Below are 20,178 nucleotides of genomic sequence, written 5' to 3' on the forward strand. Positions count from 1 at the left end.
TGGCTGGATTCTGCCCCGAAGAGTTGCCAAGCTTTGTTCTCTCTAGAACTATGACCTTTAGTAACAACAAACGGATACTTCTAATATAAAGGACAATTTCAGAAAAAATAGGAGAGAAGAGAAAATGGAAATAAAAGAGAATATGAGATATTTGCTCTTAGGATATTAAAGAAGCATATATATTTGGGTCCTTAAAAATAAAGTGTTCTCACAGCACTTCATCCTTCAGTACCCAAGTCCTTGACTCACTTTCCCTTTGCTGCTTTTCCTTCCTTCTGTCTTTCTCTTCCTTCTCTCTTATTCATCCCCCTTTCCCTTCTACTTTTTGATTTCCCATTTTCTGTATCAGGAATTACTGCTAAAGCCCTAAAGATGCTGTAAAACCAGACCAGGTACATCACTGAATTATTAGGAGAGACAGTCAGAGATCGGCCCTCATCCCAGGTTGTTTGGAGGCTGTTGAACAAGCTAAGCAACCCTAATCCAGTCACACTGCTCCAGTCTCAGTAGAGACTCAGTTTATTTGGAGGATTTTATATTTCTGGAACTACTAGGTGAAATAATTAATGACTAGGATGGTTACTCTAAAAGGAAGAGAGAACGGTATTTCACTTATCAGATAAATGTGTTTTTAAATCCAGCTTTCTGATCTACTCTGTGTCTATGTGACCATTTGGACAATCGTCCAGAGGCCGCAGGCGTTGGACAGATGCACACCAGTATTTCTGCCATTCAATTGTTCAGAGTGTTTATGATACATGGGTTTCCTGTGGGTCAGCTAGTAGGCAGCTCACTGTGGGCTGCTTAATTTTCTCCAGATGATGCTTGCAGATTCAGGGAAACAGAGAGGCTGTGGTGACTACTGCAGGTGGGGAGCTGTGGTTCCAGAACCTTTCCCCTTATGAAAAAGGAAACTATGAATTTGGGGATCCCCAACTTCTGAATGTCCTGGAAGATCACAAGGATTCCCCACAAGGGAAACACTTGTCAGTCAGGGGGAATTTCAGATCAGTCTGTCTGGATCAAGAAAAGGCTTCAACAGCACCATGTAAGTCAGTGATATCAGAACTTTCCCATCTCGTTACCATTTCCCCTGATCCAACCTGGCCCAAGGAATGAAGATCCAGAGAGGGAGAGAGAAGGGACCTTGCAGAAATGGACATATCTGCATTTCGTGGTAGGTTCCCTGGGCCTCAGCAGGGGAGAGGGGAACACTGAATAGGCTGAATATGAGATGGAGCTGACACTTGACTGACCTGGACTTGTGAAACCCAGAGTGAATATGGAATGGCTGCATGGTGATGCAGGAAATGAGGATGCAGTGGAGTGTGGGTGATGACAGCCACTGCAAGAGGATGAGCCAGTTCACCTTTGTATCTGCTATGGTCTCAGCCTTTGTATCCCCCAGAAATTTCATATGATGAAATCCTGATTCTCATGGTTATGACATCCATAGGTGGGGCCTTTGTGAGATGATGGAGTTGTAAGGATGAAGCCTCTTCAATGAGATGAATGCTTTTATATATAAGAGACCCACAGAGCTCCCAAGCCCTCCCCCGTGTGAGGATATAGTAAGAAGTATGTGACCAGACAGGACCCTGCATGACCACGCTGTGGAAACCCATTTCCATTGTTTTTAAGCCTGAGATATATATATATATATATATATATATTTTTTTTTTTTTTATAGCAACCCAGAAGGACTAAGACAGCATCCTAACAATCTTTAGACAGTTCAGTAAACCTCATGCTATTTATACAAAGGTGCAAAGCATTTATCTTGTCTGGTGTAACACTGTGATAGTTGGCTGAAAGTCGTGGCTGGCTTTCATAAAGAATCCTGAGAATTCAGCCTTCTTGGTAGCATGACTAGAACCACGAACAGTTGTCTAATTCTTTGATTCTAATAACTTGACTCAGAAAATTGGCTGTGATTCTCACATAATCTCTTAATGGTCTTCGTTGTAATGCCAGCTTCTGCTATTTGTGACTAATTTTAATAGGAGCTTCGTTCTTTCAATTGTAGGTGTGGATTTTCTTTTGATTTTCTATTAAATGAAGATAAGAAATGTTAACAAATTGCCCTCTTAGATTTTGACATCTCTACAGAGTCTGTGTTTATTTTTTTAGAGGAGACCCATTTCACAGAGCATGCATTAAAAAACTATAAATTTCTAAGAAGCTTGCTATGGGATAGAACATTACCACCACCTCAGAGCTGGATGGGATGCTTTGGATTTAGCACGTGTTGTTGATTCGGCACAACATGATCTTGGTGTACATGTCAACTTTATGTGAATCCCTCTGCAGGCACTTGAACAGGTTATAAAATGCAGAATGACGAATATCTTCATCGCTGGACACCAGGGATGGAAGTTCTGACCAGACTATTTCACCCTCGGTCAGCCGCCTTACTGGAAAAATAATCTGAATACCCAAAAGATAGTGACTTCTTATGTGTTTTATTAGTATTTGCTCATTTTTTTTTTTGCTTCTAATTATCAAAATAAGATTTGGGGAAGATATACGAATATAAAACTCTCTAGATATGGATTTTGGAGCCAGCCTATGAGAAAACTATTAGGAATCTAAAAAGTAGAAACATAACTCAAGTTTAGTTTTAACTTTCTCTTTTCTTCCTTCCCACTCTCATCCTTTGATTTGATGAGAACAGAGAAAGAAGACAAGTGGAATTTCAATAGCAGATGTCCTGGGTTACTTTGAAGAAAATGCTGATCTTGGAAATTCTGTACTTTAGTTCTCTTACTCTTGAAAATATTTCAACCACCAGTGCCCAGGAAGAGGCAAGCTTTCGGTGGAATTGTGTGCAATGCAGGGAAGGCTGCACATGTCAAAAATTGCAGTGAAATTCTGATTCCTTTACAGTAGAATCTATCACTATGAATGACTAGGCTCCTGCTTTATATAGTAGCAGTCTAGAATATAGAAGTCATAAATTTTTTTCTTACAAAATGAGATATTTCAAAACACCTTACACATTACAGAAGTCACCTCTTTCATTCATGAACAAAGCAAGAAAGCCCTCTGCAGGACACTCACCTGGCTGAATTGCCTCTCTATGAATTCTTGAAGTTCTTGTACTTTTTTCAAATTTTGTCTGGCACTTGATAGGATAGTATCTGAGACTTCTTTCATATTCTGCAGCTCTGTGACTAGATGATTTAGAGGTCTTTTCCAGGAGTACAGTAACATGATTATCCACTTACTCAGGTCTTCATTCTAAGCAACCAGAAGAAACAGTCTCATTAAAATAATCATAATTCAGTGGTTTTGGTAACATGTGATCTTTGCTCAGAGCAGCTGACCTAAAAAAACTTTTGGTTATTCCTATGTGCGTGCAGAGATATTTGAAGGTAGTAAAAGTTTCAAAATGATAAAATGTAAGCTATTAGTTCACACTTTGCTGAATTATTAAAAATCTAGGTTATGCTAGGAACTAATTCTTCTGATGAGTTCTAATTTATAACATGAAGAATTTTCTTTTTCCTCTGAAATTCTACCACCACTCAGTGAGTTATTTTATCTTTGTATATTTGCCTGAGAGAATCTAAGTTTTTACGACAAGTCAGTATGTGCTGCAGTGCCTGACCCAGGAAAGAGGGATTCCACCTGTGCCCACATCATTGTCACCCAGTGATTCATTCGTATTAATGAATCAGATGAGTCACTTGTATTAATTTTTGATTGGTAATTGCTTTATGATATTATAACAAAGAGATAAGGAAGAAGACATGACATTCCTAAACAGGCTTCTCTCCTCAGCTGATCCCACATCAGCCCCCTGCTGATATCAGAAGAGTCTGTTTTGTTGACATGTGTCTGGGCAGAAAATGGCACAGTCTTGTTTTTAGTAACAGCATCAGTGGGATTCACAATGGAGGGTTTTGCCCCCTACTTCACTACTATTACCAGAATTCAGCATGAAAATCCCGGGGTCTGAAACTCTCTAGTTAATATGCTTGATTTCTTTACAGCCATGAACTGTTTTACTGGTAAAGAACAGAGAACTGAATAGGATTAAATATAGTAATGCACACAAAGTGCTGAGTAAAATGTATGGCCGTGTAGTAACTCTCAATAAACTTTAAACAATAAGCTTATTGAAAAACCCCTCCTCTTCTTACTCTTTGACCTTTTCCTTTACTTGATCACCCTCATTATTAATGAGCTTAACAGGGGAAAATAATGCTGGTATCTTTAAGAAAGTTGTAGAGAGAGAAGATAGTATTTTAAGAGGGATGCATGTGAAAATATTTTGAATAATGTTAGGATGAAGGATAATGCAGGAAATCAGAAAGGAGAGATTATAACTGTGAAAATTTGGAGCTGCCATAAATGACTGAGGCTTGACATGTAAACTGTGCTGTCCTCAGAACAGAGGCAATTGTTGCGGCCATGAGAAGTAAAGCAATGTTTATAGGCCATTGTGGGGAGACTTACAAATTAAGAATAAAAGGTGACAGAGGAGTCATTGAGAATGACGAGTGAAGGAGGTGTCAGAGAGGTAGAAGCAGAATCAGGAGAGCCTTGAAAGGCAGATGCGGGGGCTCAGGTGGTGCAGTATAGGACTCCCACGTAGGAGTCACTAGTAACAGGGAGTACTCAAAACTGGGGTGTGTTCTTATATATTCATGAATTTTGCAATCTTATATTTTACACATGGAAGTTCCCATTCATTTCCTGTTTTCATACAGAATAATAGCTGCAATCCTGTGTCTAATGCATTGGTTGAGCTAAAGTTGTCTGCATGGACATTTTATAAATCTGTTATTTATTTTGCTACTACAGATCTTTAGTCATCCCTTGATTTCGCTCATGCTTAATCAAATGCATAATATAATTTCTTTTCAATTTCTTACCATTCCTCCACCTTTTTCTGCATGTACAGTTACCATAACCTCTAATAATCTGAAGTCTGGTAACATACTTCCTGTCTCATTTGACCCAGTGAAAAACCCAGGTGAAAGACTCACGTTTATCTTTAGGGCTTGTTCTCTTTCTTCGGGAGTAGGGAGGGGATCGGTATGGCAGCTCTTGTCATTGATATCGTACTGTTTGCCCTGGGCATATTTTTCATCCTGAAAGTGATCAGGCAATTAGTTACGGTTTTGGGGCATTCAGTAGATGAACCCATTACAGGAACATTAACATGTTTGACATTCATGTAATTTTTATAACGTGGAGCATCACAAAATTTGAAAGTCATTCTTTTCCTATTTTTCTATACATTGTCTCTATAAAAATGATTTTACATCTAACTTTTCTAAATTCAACCTTTTCCCCTTGTCTATTTTATTATTCTCTTTTCTTTTTCTTTTTTATTATTTGACCCAAATATAGCACTTTTGTACCAATACTTGGTGCTTCCCAGGTGATGGTAGTGGTAAAGAACATTCCTGCCAATGCAGGAGATATAACAAGACTCAGGTTTGATGCCTAGGTGAGGAGCATCCCTTGCAAGAGGGCACAGCAGCCTACTCCAGTATTCTTGCCTGGCAAATCCTATGGCCAGAGGAGCCTGTTAGGCTACAGTCAGTAGGGTTGCAAAGAGTTGGACACAACTGAAGTGACTTAGAATGCATGCATGCACCTATATTTAACCATTTAATCTCTTGTTTACTGTGGGGTAGAGCCAATATATTCCCTTACAAAGAGTTATACACTTATGACTTTGACTTATCTCTGAATCTGCACACCAAAAAGCTTAGTGTTCTTCCCAGGTGCAGAATACAATGTTGTTTACGGCGACAAAATGGTACTGCAGAAAATCATGGCATAAAGCTATAGGGAATACTAAGCATGGACTGAGAATAATAAGAGTAGAAAACTCTAGCTAACACATTGATAGAGAAAAACTAATCTTTAGTGAACGTTATGAACATTTAAAGAGATTACTTGGAAGAGTTGGAAAAAAAATGGACAGTCAAAAATGGAGGATGAAGCAAAACTAGTGAGTAAAAAGAACTACGTGAATTTAATAGAAATCTTCAGCACCGCTTTTTATTAGCTGTCTGCTCTACTATGTGCTCCTTTATTGACCTAAAAGAATTAACACACAACTTTGAAATACCTTCATCAAAAAGAGAATAATTGTTTCCAATTGTAAACATTCCTTCTATTGTAGTTCTACAACTGTTCACTGAAAAACTTAAAACAATAATTTGTAGCATTAAAAAAAACTACCATTATTTGTTTTTGTGACCGGATTTCAGCTTTGTTTAACATGTTCCGTCCACCCAGTTCACTGCAGAGCAGTTCTCATTTGTTGGCTATTTACTCTGAGCCTGGAGAAGAAAGCCCAGAGACACACTGAAGGACCAGAAAATCAACATGCTTCTTTTTCCCCCAGTCCCACCTAAAAGTGCTTTGTGTCAGGTAGTATTGTGGACTGAATGTGTGTTCTTCAAATTCATGTGTTAGAGCCCTAACTGCCAAAGTGCTGTGTTTTGAAAAGGGTTCCAACATTTTGGGACCCCATGCACTCTAGCCCACCATACTCCTCTGTCCATGGGAGTTCTCAGGCAAGAATACTTGAGTGGCTTGCCATTCCCTTCTCCAGGGAATCTTCTAGACCCAGGGATAGAACCCAGGTCTCTCACATTGAGGGCAGATTCTTTACCATCTGAGCCACCAGCGAAGCCCATTAACATTAACCAGCTCTTAGGGTGGAACACTGATCCAATAGGTTTAGTGTCTTTATGAGGCGAAACAGCAGAGAATTTTCTCTTTTCTCTCTACATCTCTGTGTCTTTCTCTTCCCCAACCCCATTATGTGTGAGCATGCATGGAGAATCCAGCCTGGGAGGAAAGAGTTCTTACCAGAACCTCACCTTGCTGGCACTCTTATCTGGTACTTCTAGCCCCCAGAACTGTGAGGAAAGAAATTTCTGTTGTTTATTCCACTGAATCTATTGTATTTTTTTATGGCATTCTTGGCTGACAAATACAAAATCATTTATTTTGGAAATTTACAAAAGAAAATGAATGAAAGGAAATTGAAAAAGTTATTGCACTTCTTAGGAATCTTTGAGATTTCACAAAACTGATCCTTTCTTTGATTTCCACATCTTATGAGCTGATGGCTACTTTGACCTAGAGACTGTGTTATATGAAGTTTGGTTGATGCAGCCTTCTCGTTGAAAGGACAGTATAGCTCAGTCACTTATGCGAAGGTTCCATCTGGGAGCCTAGCGGGCTACAGTCCATGGGGTTGCAAAACTCATACACGACTTAGCAACTAAACCACCACCACCATAGTACTTACAAAATCAGTGAACATTATGCTGGAATGGATGGCAATGTCGCGGGACAACATGGTAGCATTGAGAAACAGGTTTCTAAGGGATTCCAAGGGGATGTCAAACACGTCAGAACAGCAGAACGGGCATGTTCTGCCTTGGCACAGGAGCAGATTTGACATGACCAGCAGCAGCAGCAGGCAGGACCCTGATTAAATAAAAACATGAGCCGTTCTGAGATGATCTAGTCATCTGAGGTTATCAAATACATCCTGTGGTGGGAAGCCTCCTCTTTCCCTGTTCCTCTGAGCAGGAGTGGTGCTGTAGTAGCCGGGATGAGGAAGAAGGAGCACCTTCAGTGTAAATTTACATGGATGATGATATTTGCACAGATAGATAGGTGGAGAAGTAGGTTACTCCCTGTAATTTTGTATTGCTGCCAGAAGGACTTCTGTGCTCTGCAAACATTTGGAACTTAATTCTGAGCCAGAGTGTTTAGGCCATTCTTTTAAGACAGTTTAATGTTGGGACTCTGCAACTCTGAGCAGTGAGGCCATCTAGAAGTTCATAATTTTTAGACTCTACATTGACTAATGCCTGCATTTTAGACACTGAAATGACAAGAAAAGTCCAGTTGATCTGTGTGGTTTACCATCATGCTGGGGTAAGAGTAAACACATGACTGACTGATCGCTGCTATTGCCTAAAAAGAGAATACCAAGAGAAAAAGGATACTGTACTTTGGATCTGCTCGCTCACCTTAGTAACCCCATGCATGTCTATGATACTTTTCTAAAAGCTTTAAAACATCTTAAAATTTGTGTTTCATGGGAACCCTGTGAGATAGCCTTAGTCTTCACTAAGATCATCAAGTTATGTTAATGAAGATGTGATGACTTGGAGAGGGCAAGTAATTTTCCCCAGGTCCCATTATTAGCAGATGCAGGTGACTGGGCACCAGTACACTCATCTGTTCACTTCCTGATGTCACATCACACATGCCTGTGGCCCTCGGTCTGCATGTGTGTAACCAGGAACACATCAGGATCTCTGATGACTGTGCTTAAAGAGAAAAATATTTTGTCTTTGACTGCAAAACAGCAGTGACCCTGGAACATTGGTTTTATCCACTGGTTCTTCTGTCTATAAAACACTCACTGTTACAGTCTTTGACAATTATCAGTGTGGGGGCCTGGTTCTGCTGGCTAGCCTTTCTTCTAGGCACCTTGACAGCTCTTCTACTTTTATGCATCCTTAATCTTCTCATTATGTTTGTTTCTTCAAGAAAACAGCAAATAAATTTCCAAATTTAATACAAGAATATTACCTGGTCAGCACCCAAGATAATGTCATTGGCTCTGCGAATAAGGCCTGCCCTTTCCTGACTTTGACTTTTTAGGGACAAAATTTATCTGTCTGGTCAGGAGTACATCCTGACAACCCATAGGGCTTAGTTTTTGAACCACCTCCAAACATCTCCTCTTTGATAGGAGAATTAGACCTTCATGCTTCCACGATGTATTGTAATATTTGAGAAATTATTCCTGGCCCTACCTTTGGCCAACAGAAGCATAAAATCATAGGCTCTTGCAAGCATGATTTTAATATTACTTTTCCTGTGCATCCTTTGTAAGCAGAATTTAAGACTGAAGAGAGTAAGAATTGAATTTGGGCAAGAGAACTGATAAAGTAGAGATTTTATCCTCCTGAATGAGGTGGGAACATGATTCTTTTTCCAATTTACCAGAAGAGTGGTAATTTAATTAAGGATAAGTTATCAGCATTTACTAGGTTTTCTCTGCTCTTTGTTAGTTTAAAGGGGGAAGGTATATAAGAATAAAATGGTCATTTAAAAATAGGTGGTGAAAATAAAAGAAGTGGTTCTCAAAAGGAAGACATATAAGTTGGAGAAATTCTGGACTATATCTCTCATCAACTAAAGAGACTTATTGTGACAGGCAAGGAGAATAATAGCTTGTATAACATAGACATTATTGTGTGCATATACTTCTGTGTAAGTATACATGTGTTATGACTAAATATATGCTTAATTCCTTCATGAAACTTTGGACCTTATAAAATTCTATTTTATAAGAGGCAGTAAATATAGCTGCTGCTGCTAAGTCGCTTCAGTTGTGTCCGATTCTGTGTGACCCCATAGATGGCAGCTCACTAAGCTCCCCCGTACCTGGGATTCTCCAGGCAAGAATACTGGAGTGGGTTGCCATTTCCTTCCCCAATGCATGAAAGTGAAAAGTGAAAGTGAAGTCGTTCAGTCGTGTCCAACTCTTCACGGCCCCATGGACTGCAGCCTACCAGGCTCCTCCATCTGTGGGATTTTCCAGGCAAGAGTACTGGAGTGGGGTGCCATTGCCTTCTCCGAGTAAATATAGCAGAATATTCTAATTCTTAATGTAATGGATCATTTATTGGTAGATGACTAACTATATGATTTTTTTTTCTGTTAGAATGTTATTCGTGTGATTGCTTTGGTAGCACATATATTAAATAATTGGAATAATACTGAGAAGATCAGCATGGCCCCTGCCCAAGGATGATGCACAAATTTGTGAAGCCTTCCATATTTTTCCATAACAACTTCGAGGGTTGGGATTGGAAGGAAGGTGGCAAGGGGGTTAAAGAAAGAGGGGCTATAGGTATACCTACGGCAGATTCATGTTGATGTTTGGCGGAAAGCAGTACAGTATTGTAAAGCAATTACCCTTCAATTAAACATCAAGAAATTCAATTATTAAAACTGTTATTGGGGGATCATGTAACAGGTTCACATATCCATTGTATGACTAAAGAGGATCTGATTGGAAACTGATGGTGTCAATTATCATTGGTTAGTGATTCATTAACTTTATAGTTGAATGAGAAAAGTAAACTAACCAACACTATTGTCTTGATTCACTGTCATAGCAGGCTATAATCCTTGTCTGCGTTTGCTTTTAGGTGGTTTAGTGCCCAAACTGTGAAACTGAGGCTGTTCTCAGAAGCACACAGTCATGAGTCCTGACCAGGGTTTCGGTTCCAGATGCTGGAGGCTTCTCTTCGCTGGTCACTTAGGCTGAAATTTTCTCTCCTGAGCATTCTCTGGGTCTATCATGTATACAAGTCTTTATATTTTGGTTTTCTAATTTGATTCTCTTATTCTTTTGACTAGACTACCAAGTCCCTTTACAATTTATTTTTCAGACTCTTTTGTGCTTTGATTTTTCAGAAGCTCATTAGTGTATTTGCTTCCATGTCTACCTCTCTGAGTAGTTTTCAGCGTCTACATAAACTCTACCCTATTCTCTTATGTCAGGATGTTGTGGTTTAGCATCAGCATAATTTTATGAACTTCATTTTCCTTCTGGTGCAGTTTCTGGTATACAGCTTAAGCTGGTTGGCTCACATCTGGCTTGTTCGTGTTGTCTCCAAAAATTAGAGAACTCTGCTTTCTTTCTAGGCAATACTGCCCCTTGTTTTGATACCATTGCTAATTTTATATGATTTCATTTCCTGCTTCATAAGCTTTGCCTTTCTCAGTCTACTGTAACTTGAATACTATGTGCCTCTATGTCGGATTTTAAAGGTTACATATTTTAATGTATAAAAAATTAATAAGGTCTGAGGATCTAACTTTGAGCTTCATGATCTAATCGTGAGATTGAAAAAGCTCTGGGAGTTGGTTATGGACAGGGGAGCCTGTGTTGCCTCAGTCAGTGGGTCACAAAGAGTTGGACACCACCGAATGACTGACTGAACTGAAGAGAGTGGAACTTACCTGTGTTCTTCTCAAAAAGCAAAAGATAAACATGTGTGATGATGGCAATGTTACTTAATAGAAAGGGAAACTCATTTCTAACACATGTACAAATGGGGGTGGACAAGATGATGGAGGGGTAGGTGGAAGTGGGGTATACTTCTCTCCACTGATGCTTCAAGAACGTCTAAAGATGCAACAGTTCTCTCAGAAGAACAGGTGAATCCTGGCAGGACTCTCTGACTACTAAGAAGGAATATCCGGATCCACACAGAACTCAGTAGGACAAGGAAAAAAGGGACAAGGCAGGGGAGGGAGAAGGAGCAGAACTAGTCAGACCAGCCTGCAACTGGGGGAGAGGGAGCTGAAGCACAGGGAAAAGATCCCTACGTCCATGGCCATCCACTGGGAAGGGGGAGGCATTTGAAGCAGTTGGGGAGAGAACTCACTAATCTGTGACAGTCTGAACGGAGTGAGAACCACATAGACAAGCCATGCTGCAGCCTTTCATACCTTGGACAGGGTTGTAAGTCCACTGGTGTCCACAGAAGCTGGGAGCTGGAGCCATGGGGATTGTGGAATGATCCCAGGGTGAGGACTCCTGTTGACTGTGGGGAGTCAGCCTGATGGGATGGGATGGAGGAAATCTGCTGCATGGAATGCTTCTTAAGGAAAGCCATGAGGCGTAAAGGTAGGCTTCTACTGCCTGTGGAGTAGAGCTGTCTCTTTCTCCATGCTGGTACCTGTAGGTTGAGCAATAGAGAAAGACTTCAGTGAGGGTGGTCCTTGAGTGCCTGATGCACTAAGCAATGGAGAATTTTGAATGTCTATATACCTGACCCTACCCTATTCCCTAGCTAAATTTTGAGTTTTAGCATCGTAATGTTTTTATGAACTTACATTTCTTCTGGTAGAGCTTCTGGTTTACAAATTAAACTAACTCCTCACATCTGGTTTGTTCTTGCTGTTTCAAGAAACTTTGAGAATCTTCTTTCCCCTCAAGGCAATACTGCCTTTTAGTTTGCTACCATTGCTGACTTCCCATACTTTCACTTCTTGCCTAATATGTCTTTCTCTATTCACTATAACTTTAGTAGTATGTGTCCCTGTGTTGGTATTAATATTTATAATAAATTATTAACCTGATGCAGTTGAGAATCAAAGGACTACAGTTACAACAGTAGTAATAAATTACCCCCGAATTATAATCCATTAATGCCCCCTTTAAAAACTGATTTTCTATCTATATATTATTGAGATCTCTTAACTCATTTTCCTTACTAGGTGGCTCAATTTTGAAATGAAATATAGAAAACAATGGAGTGGTAAACTCTGGAAATTACCTTCCTTTTGATATGCCTCATTAGTAAGTATGCAATTAGATGTTTTTTTTTTTTCCCCCCAATGGGGCTGTTCTTAGTACATATTATAGCTCACTGTGGGGTGATTGCTATTCATTGAAGAATGTACACATTGAACTGTAATTGTCAAACACGTGAGTGCAGATGAAGAAAGTAATGCCAGGAAAGAACAAACTTTTGTTTTTCTAGAAGGAAAACCTTTCAATATCTCTCATCTACAGTCTAATCTTCAGATTTATTGAAACTCTTACTTTTCTTACACTCCATTAAAAATTTGGATTATTTGGGGTTTTTTTGCCCATGAGTTGTATGTCTCATGTATTCTTGGATATTAAGCCCTTATCAAATATATGTTTTGGAAATATCTTCTGTCAATCTGTAAAGTGCCATTTGATTTTGTTGATGTTCCTTTGTTTGGAGTTTGATGTCGTCCCACTTGTATGTTTTTGCAGTAGTTGCCTTTGATTTTGGTGTGAAACCCAAAAACTTGTTGCAAAGACCAATGGCAAGAAGATTACCTCAATGTATTCTTCTAGGGGTTTAACTGCTTGAAGTCTTATGTTCACCTTTTATTCCCTTTTTAGTAGATTTTTGTGTATGGTAAAAGACAGGGGCACAGTTTCATTTTTTCATAGGACTATCCAGTTTTCCTAGTGCCATTTTTGAAAAGCTTGTCTTTCCCCACTGGAAAAAAACTCTTTTTTCATAACCTAACTAACAATATATGGGTGTGCATTTCTTTCCAGCTTTGCTGTTCTGCTCTGTTGAACTATGTGTCTATTTATGTGCCAGACGCAAGTCATTCTGTTTTGATTACTATAGCTTTCTAATACAATTTGAAATCAGCAATCTAGTCTCAAACTTTGTTCTTTTTTCTCAAGATCACTTCTATCTTTGGTGTTTTGTGATTTAATACAACAGAATAGACCAAAAAAGATGGGAAAAGTACACAGAAGAACTATACAAAAAAAAATCTTAATGACCCAGATAATCACAATGGTGTGGTTTCTCACTTAGAGCCAGACATTCTAGAATCTGAATTCAAGTGAGTCTTAAGAAGCACTGCTGCCCATAAAGCTATTGGAGGTGATAGAATTCCAGCAAAGCTATTTAAAATCCTAAAACATGATGCTATTAAAGTGCTCCACTCAATGTCAGAAAATTTGGAAAAGCCAGAAGGGGTCAGAAGACAGGAATAGGTCAATCCTTGTCCCATTTCCCAAGAAGGGCAGTATTAAAGAATGTTCAAGCCATTGCAGGTGCACTCATCTCCAGTGCTAGTAAGGTTATGCCCAAAATCCTCCAGGCTAGGCTTCAGCATTATGTGAACCTAGAACTTCCAGATGTTCAAGCTGGGTTTAGAAAAGGCAGAGGAACCAGAGATCAAATTGGCAACATATGCTGGAACATAGAGAAATTAAGGGAATTCCAGAAAAACATTTGCTTCATTGACTTTACCAAACTGTGTGGATCACAACAAAGTGGAAAATTGTTAAGGAGATGGGCATACCAAACCAACCTTACCCCTCTTCTGAGAAACCTGTATGCAGTTCAAAAAGCAACAGTTATAAGCAGACAAGGAACAATAAACTGGTTCAAAATTGGTGAAGGAGTCCATCAAGGCAGAATATTGTCACCCTGCTGATTTAACATATATGCAGAGCATGTCATGCAAAATGTTGGACTGGATGAGTCCTAAAGCCTAGAATAAAGATTCCTGGTAGAAATACCAAAAACCTCAGACATGTGAATGATACCACTCTAATGGCAAAAAGCAAGAGGAACTAAATAGCCTCTTGATGAGGGTGAAAGAGGAGAGTGAAAAAGCTGGCTTAAAACTCAATATCAAAAAAGCTAAGATCATGGCATCTGGCCCCATCACTTACATGGCAAATAGAAGGGGAAAAGGTGGAAGCGGTGACAGATTTCCACTTCCTGGGCTCTAAAATCACTGTGGATGGTGACTGCAGCCACGAAATTAGAAGATGATTTCTTCTTGGCAGGAAAGCTGTGATAAACCTAGACAGTGTGTTAAAAGCAAAAACATCACTTTGCCGACAGAGATCTGTATAGTCAAGCCTAGGCTCTTTCCAGTAGTCATGTACACATGTAAGAGCTGGGAAGACAATAAAGAAGACAGAGTGCTGAAGAACTGATGTTTTCAAACCATGCTGGTGTAGAAGACTCTTGAGAGTCCCTGGGCACCAAGGAGTTCAAAACCAGTCAACCTTATAGGAAATCAACCCCATATACTCTTTGGAAGGACTGATGCTGAAGCTGAAGCTCCAATACATTGGCCACCTAATGTGAATAGCTGACTTATTGGAAAAGACCCTGAAGCTGGGAAAGATTGAAGGCAGAAGAAAAAGAGGGTGACAGAGGATGAGATGGTTGGATGCCATCACCTATTCAATGGGCAAATTCTAAGAGATGGTAAGGGACAGGGAAGTCTGGTGTGTTGCAGGTTGTGGAGTCACAAAGAGACAGACAGAACCTGGCAACTGAACAACAACAGTGGTTTTATACAAGTTGTAGAATTTTTTTCTTTCTGTTTTGTTGGAATTTTGAAAGAGACTGCAGAGAATATGTAGATAGCTGTGGGTAGTATGGATGTATTAATAATATTAATTCTTCCAGTCAATAAATATGAAATATGTTTCCCTTGTGTCTTTTAAATATTTCTTTCATGAGTGTCTTGAATGTTTTCATACATAAATCTTTCAACACCCAGCTTAAATTTATTTCTAAGTATTTTTTTTGGATGCAATTGTAAATGGGATTATTTGTATTTCTATAATTTGTTTTGGTGTATGGATAGGTAACTGAGTGTTATGTATTAAAATGCAGCATACAAAATGCATGCTATGTTTTACAGAATAGACAATTTCCCCCCCAAATAAGACATACAGAATGCCCGGGAAGTATATGACAAGATGCTCAACATCACTATCAGGGAAGTGAAATCAAAAGTACAACATACACCATTCGTTCCTGTTGAAATGGCTTTTACCAAGAATTAAGAAATAAGTGTGATTGAGGATGTGTAGGAAATGGAGGTCTAATGGATTATTTGTAGGAATCTATATTGGTGCAACTCCCATGGAATACCTTCAGGAAGTTTCTCAAGAAATTTCACAAAGAACTGTTATGCGCCCATTAATCCCACTTCTGGATATATACTCATTTCTGAATATATATTCAAAGGAAATGAAATAATCATCTCAAAGAGAAATCTGTACTGCCATGTTCATTGCATCAATATTCACAGTAGCCTAGAAACCTATTATAGGAACAATCTAAGTATCTGTCAGGAGGTGAAGAGATTAAAACAATGTGATGTAATATATATATATATATATATGTGTGTGTGTGTGTGTGTGTGTGTGTGTGTGTGTATGTGCGTGTGAATTTTATTTATCCATTAAAAAAGAAAGACATTCTTCCATTTGTGGCAGCATGGATGAATTTGGAAGGCTATATGCTAAGTTAAATAAGTTAGAGAAGACAGATACTGTATGATCTCAATTGTAAGGAATCTAAAAAGAAAAACACAACAAAACTGGAACTCAGAAACAGAGTAGGAAAGTGATTGCCAAAGCTTGGATGGTGGGGGAAATAGGGATGGGTTTGTAAAAGGTTATACATTAGGGGTGGCGACGAGAGGAGTTACCCGGAGCCGTGGCTGCGCAGGCGCAGGAGGGCCTACAGCTATCCCACATTGAAGGTCAGGAATGGCGGTGGTGAGGAGATACCCCTCGTCCAAGGTAAGGAGCAATGGCTGCGCTTTGCTGGAGCAGCCGTGAAGAGATACCCCATGCCCAAGGTAAGAGAAACCCAAGTAAGACGATAGGTATTGCAAGAGGGCATCAGAGGGCAAACACACTGAAACCATACTCACAGAAAACTAGTCAATCTAATCACACTAGGACCACAGCCTTGTCTAACTCAATGAAACTAAGCCATGCCCGTGGGGCAACCCAAGACGGGTGGGTCATGATGGAGAGATTTGACAGAATGTGGTCCACTGGAGAAGGGAATGGCAAACCACTTCAGTATTCTTGCCTTGAGAACCCCACAAACACTATGAAAAGGCAAAATGATAGGATACTGAAAGAGAAACTCCCCAGGTCAGTAGGTGCCCAATATGCTACTGGAGATCAGTGGAGAAATAACTCCAGAAATAATGAAGGGATGGAGCCAAAGAAAAACAATATCCAGCTGTGGATGTGACTGGTGATAGAAGCAAGGTCCGATGCTGTAAAGAGCAATATTGCATAGGAACCTGGAATGTCAGGTCCATGAATCAAGGCAAATTGGAAGTGGTCAAACAAGAGATGGCAAGAGTGAATGTCAACATTCTAGCAATCAGCAAACTAAAATGGACTGGAATGGGTGAATTTAACTCAGACAACCATTATATCTACTACTGTGGGCAGGAATCCCTCAGAAGAAATGGAGTACCCATCATGGTCAACAAAAGAGTCTGAAATGCAGTACTTGGATGCAATCTCAAAAACAACAGAATGATCTCTGTTAGTTTCCAAGGCAAACCATTCAAAATCACAGTAATCCAAGTCTATGCCCCAACCAGGAACGCTGAAGAAGCTGAAGTTGAATGGTTCTATGAAGACCTACAAGACCTTTTAGAACTAACACCCAAAAGAGATGTCCTTTTCATTATAGGGGACTGGAATGCAAAAGTAGGAAGTCAAGAAACACCTGGAGTAACAGGCAAATTTGGTCTTGGAATACGGAATGAAGCAGGGCAAAGACTAATAGAGTTTTGCCAAGAATGCACTGGTCATAACAAACGCCCTCTTTCAACAACACAAGAGAAGACTCTATACATGGACATCACCTCAACACTGAAATGAGATTGATTATATTCTTTGTAGCCAAAGATGGAGAAGCTCTATACAGTCAGCAAAAACAAGACCAGGAGCTGACTGTGGCTCAGACCATGAACTCCTTATTGCCACATTCAGACTTAAACTGAAGAAACTAGGGAAAACCACGAGACCATTCAGGTATGACCTAAATCAAATCCCTTATGATTATACAGTGGAAGTGAGAAATAGATTTAAGGGCCTAGATCTGATAGATAGAGTGCCTGATGAACTATGGAATGAGGTTTGTGACATTGTACAGGAGACAGGGATCAAGATCATTCCCATAGGAAAGAAATGCAAAAAAGCAAAATGGCTGTCTGGGGAGGCCTTACAAATAGCTGTGAAAAGAAGAGAAGGGAAAAGCAAAGGAGAAAAGAAAAGATATAAGCATCTGAATGCAGAGTTCCAAAGAATAGCAAGAAGAGATAAGAAAGCCTTCTTCAGTGATCAATGCAAAGAAATAGAGGAAAACAACAGAATGGGAAAGACCAGGGATCACCTCAAGAAAATCAGAGATACCAAAGGAACATTTCATGCAAAGATGAACTCAATAAAGGGCAGAAATGGTATGGACCTAACAGAAGCAGAAGATATTAAGAAGAGGTGGCAAGAATACACAGAAGAACTGTACAAAAAAGATCTTCATGACCCAGATAATCACGATGATGTGATCACTGACCTAGAGCCAGACATCTTGGAATGTGAAGTCAAGTGGGCCTTAGAAAGCATCACTATGAACAAAGCTAGTGGAGGTGATGGAATTCTAGTTGAGCTATTTCAAATCCTGAAAGATGATGCTGTGAAAGTGCTGCACTCAATATGCCAGCAAATTTAGAAAACTCAGTAGTGGCCACAGGACTGGAAAAGTTCAGTTTTCATTCCAATCCCAAAGAAAGGCAATGCCAAAGAATGCTCAACCTACCGCACAATTGCACTCATCTCGCACGCTAGTAAAGTAATGCTCAAAATTCTCCAAGCCAGGCTTCAGCAGTATGTGAACCGTGAACTTTCTGATGTTCAAGCTGGTTTTAGAAAAGGCAGAGAAACCAGAGATCAAATTGCCAACATCCGCTGGATCATAGAAAAAGCAAGAGAATTCCAGAAAAACATCCATTTCTGCTTTATTGACTATGCCAAAGCCTTTGACTGTGTTGATCACAATAAATTGTGGAAAATTCTGAAAGAGATGGGAATACCAGACCACCTGATTTGCCTCTTGAGAAATTTGTATGCAGGTTAGGAAGCAATAGTTAGAACTGGACATGGAGCAAGAGACTGGTTCCAAATAGGAAAAGGAGTTCGTCAAGGCTGTATATTGTCACCCTGTTTATTAACTTTTATGCAGGGCAGTGGTACCCCACTCCAGTACTTTTGCCTGGAGAATCCCATGGATAGAGGAGCCTGGTTGGCTGCAGTCCATGAGGTCACTAGAGTTGGACACGACTGAGCGACTTACCTTTCACTTTTCACTTTCATGCATTGGAGAAGGAAATTGCAACCCACTCCAGTGTTCTTGCCTGGAGAATCCCAGGGATGGGGGAGCCTGGTGGGCTGCCGTCTATGGGGTTGCACAGAGTCGGACATTACTGAAGTGACTTAGCAGCAACAGCAGCAGAGGAGTACATCATGAGAAACGCTGGACTGGAAGAAACACAAGCTGGAATCAAGATTGCTGGGAGAAATATCAATAACCTCAGATATGCAGATGACACCACCCTTATGGCAGAAAGTGAAGAGGAACTCAAAAGCCTCTTGATGAAAGTGAAAGTGGAGAGTGAAAAAGTTGGCTTAAAGCTCAACATTCAGAAAACGAAGATCATGGCATCCGGTCCCATCACTTCATGGGAAATAGATGGGGAAACAGTGGAAACAGTGTCAGACTTTATTTTTCTGGGCTCCAAAATCACTGCAGATGGTGACTGCAGCCATGAAATTAAAAGACACTTACTCCTTGGAAGGAAAGTTATGACCAACCTAAATAGCATATTCAAAAGCAGAGACATTACTTTGCCAACAAAGGTCTGTCTAGTCAAGGCTATTGTTTTTCCTGTGGTCATATATGGATGTGAGAGTTGGACTGTGAAGAAGGCTGAGCGCTGAAGAATTGATGCTTTTGAACTGTGGTGTTGGAGAAGACTCTTGAGAGTCCCTTGGACTGCAAGGAGATTCAACCAGTCCATTCTGAAGGAGATCAGCCCTGGCATTTCTTTGGAAGGAATGATCCCAGGCTGAAACTCCAGTACTTTGGCCACCTCATGTGGAGAGTTGACTCATTGGAAAAGACTCTGATGCTGGGAGGGATTGGGGGCAGGAGGAGAAGGGGACGACAGAGGATGAGATGGCTGGATGGCATCACTGACTCGATGGACGTGAGTCTCAGTGAACTCCTGGATTTGGTGATGGACAGGGAGGCCTGGCATGCTGGGATTCATGGGATCACAAAGAGTCGGACATGACTGAGCGACTGATCTGCTCTGCTCTGATCTGATACATTTTAACATATTTAAATTATAAGGTCTGAGGATCTAATGTACAGCATGATGATTATAACTGTTAAAATTGTGTTGTATAATTGATGCTGTCTAAGAGAGTGAAACTTACCTGTATTCACTTCAAAAAATAAAAGTAAACATGTCAGATGATACCTATGTTAAGTTCAGTTCAGTCGCTCAGTGGCGTCCGACTCTTTGACACCCAGTGAATTGCAGCAGGCCAGGCCTCCCTGTCCATCACCAACTCCCGGAGTTCACCCAGACTCAAGTCCATCAAGTCGGTGATGCCATCCAGCCATCTCATCCTCTGTCGTCCCCTTCTCCTCCTGCCCCCAATCCGTCCCAGCATCAGAGTCTTTGCCAATGAGTCAACTCTTCGCATGAGGTGGCCAACGTACTGGAGTTTCAGCTTAGGATCATTCC

General features: G+C 40.2%; 1 protein-coding gene and 1 non-coding gene across 2 annotated transcripts; one reads left to right on the forward strand and one right to left on the reverse strand.

Annotated features, from left to right (window-relative positions):
• Positions 1–2,087: 2,087 nt before the first annotated feature.
• On the reverse strand, positions 2,088–11,707 carry LOC113882112 (placental prolactin-related protein 3-like). Its single transcript, XM_027525304.1, has 5 exons — positions 11,527–11,707; positions 7,286–7,467; positions 4,995–5,099; positions 3,061–3,240; positions 2,088–2,427 (listed from the first exon to the last, which is right to left on the reverse strand). The coding sequence occupies exons 1-5, from the start codon at positions 11,579–11,581 to the stop codon at positions 2,239–2,241; spliced, it is 711 nt and encodes a 236-aa protein (XP_027381105.1). The 5' UTR covers positions 11,582–11,707; the 3' UTR covers positions 2,088–2,238.
• Positions 9,738–9,848, forward strand: LOC113882366. Its single transcript, XR_003508374.1, has one exon. It is a non-coding gene; the product is annotated as a U6 spliceosomal RNA (small nuclear RNA).
• Positions 11,708–20,178: the final 8,471 nt, after the last annotated feature.

This window comes from Bos indicus x Bos taurus, chromosome 23 (genome assembly GCF_003369695.1).
Source record: "Bos indicus x Bos taurus breed Angus x Brahman F1 hybrid chromosome 23, Bos_hybrid_MaternalHap_v2.0, whole genome shotgun sequence".
NCBI lineage: Eukaryota > Metazoa > Chordata > Mammalia > Artiodactyla > Bovidae > Bos > Bos indicus x Bos taurus.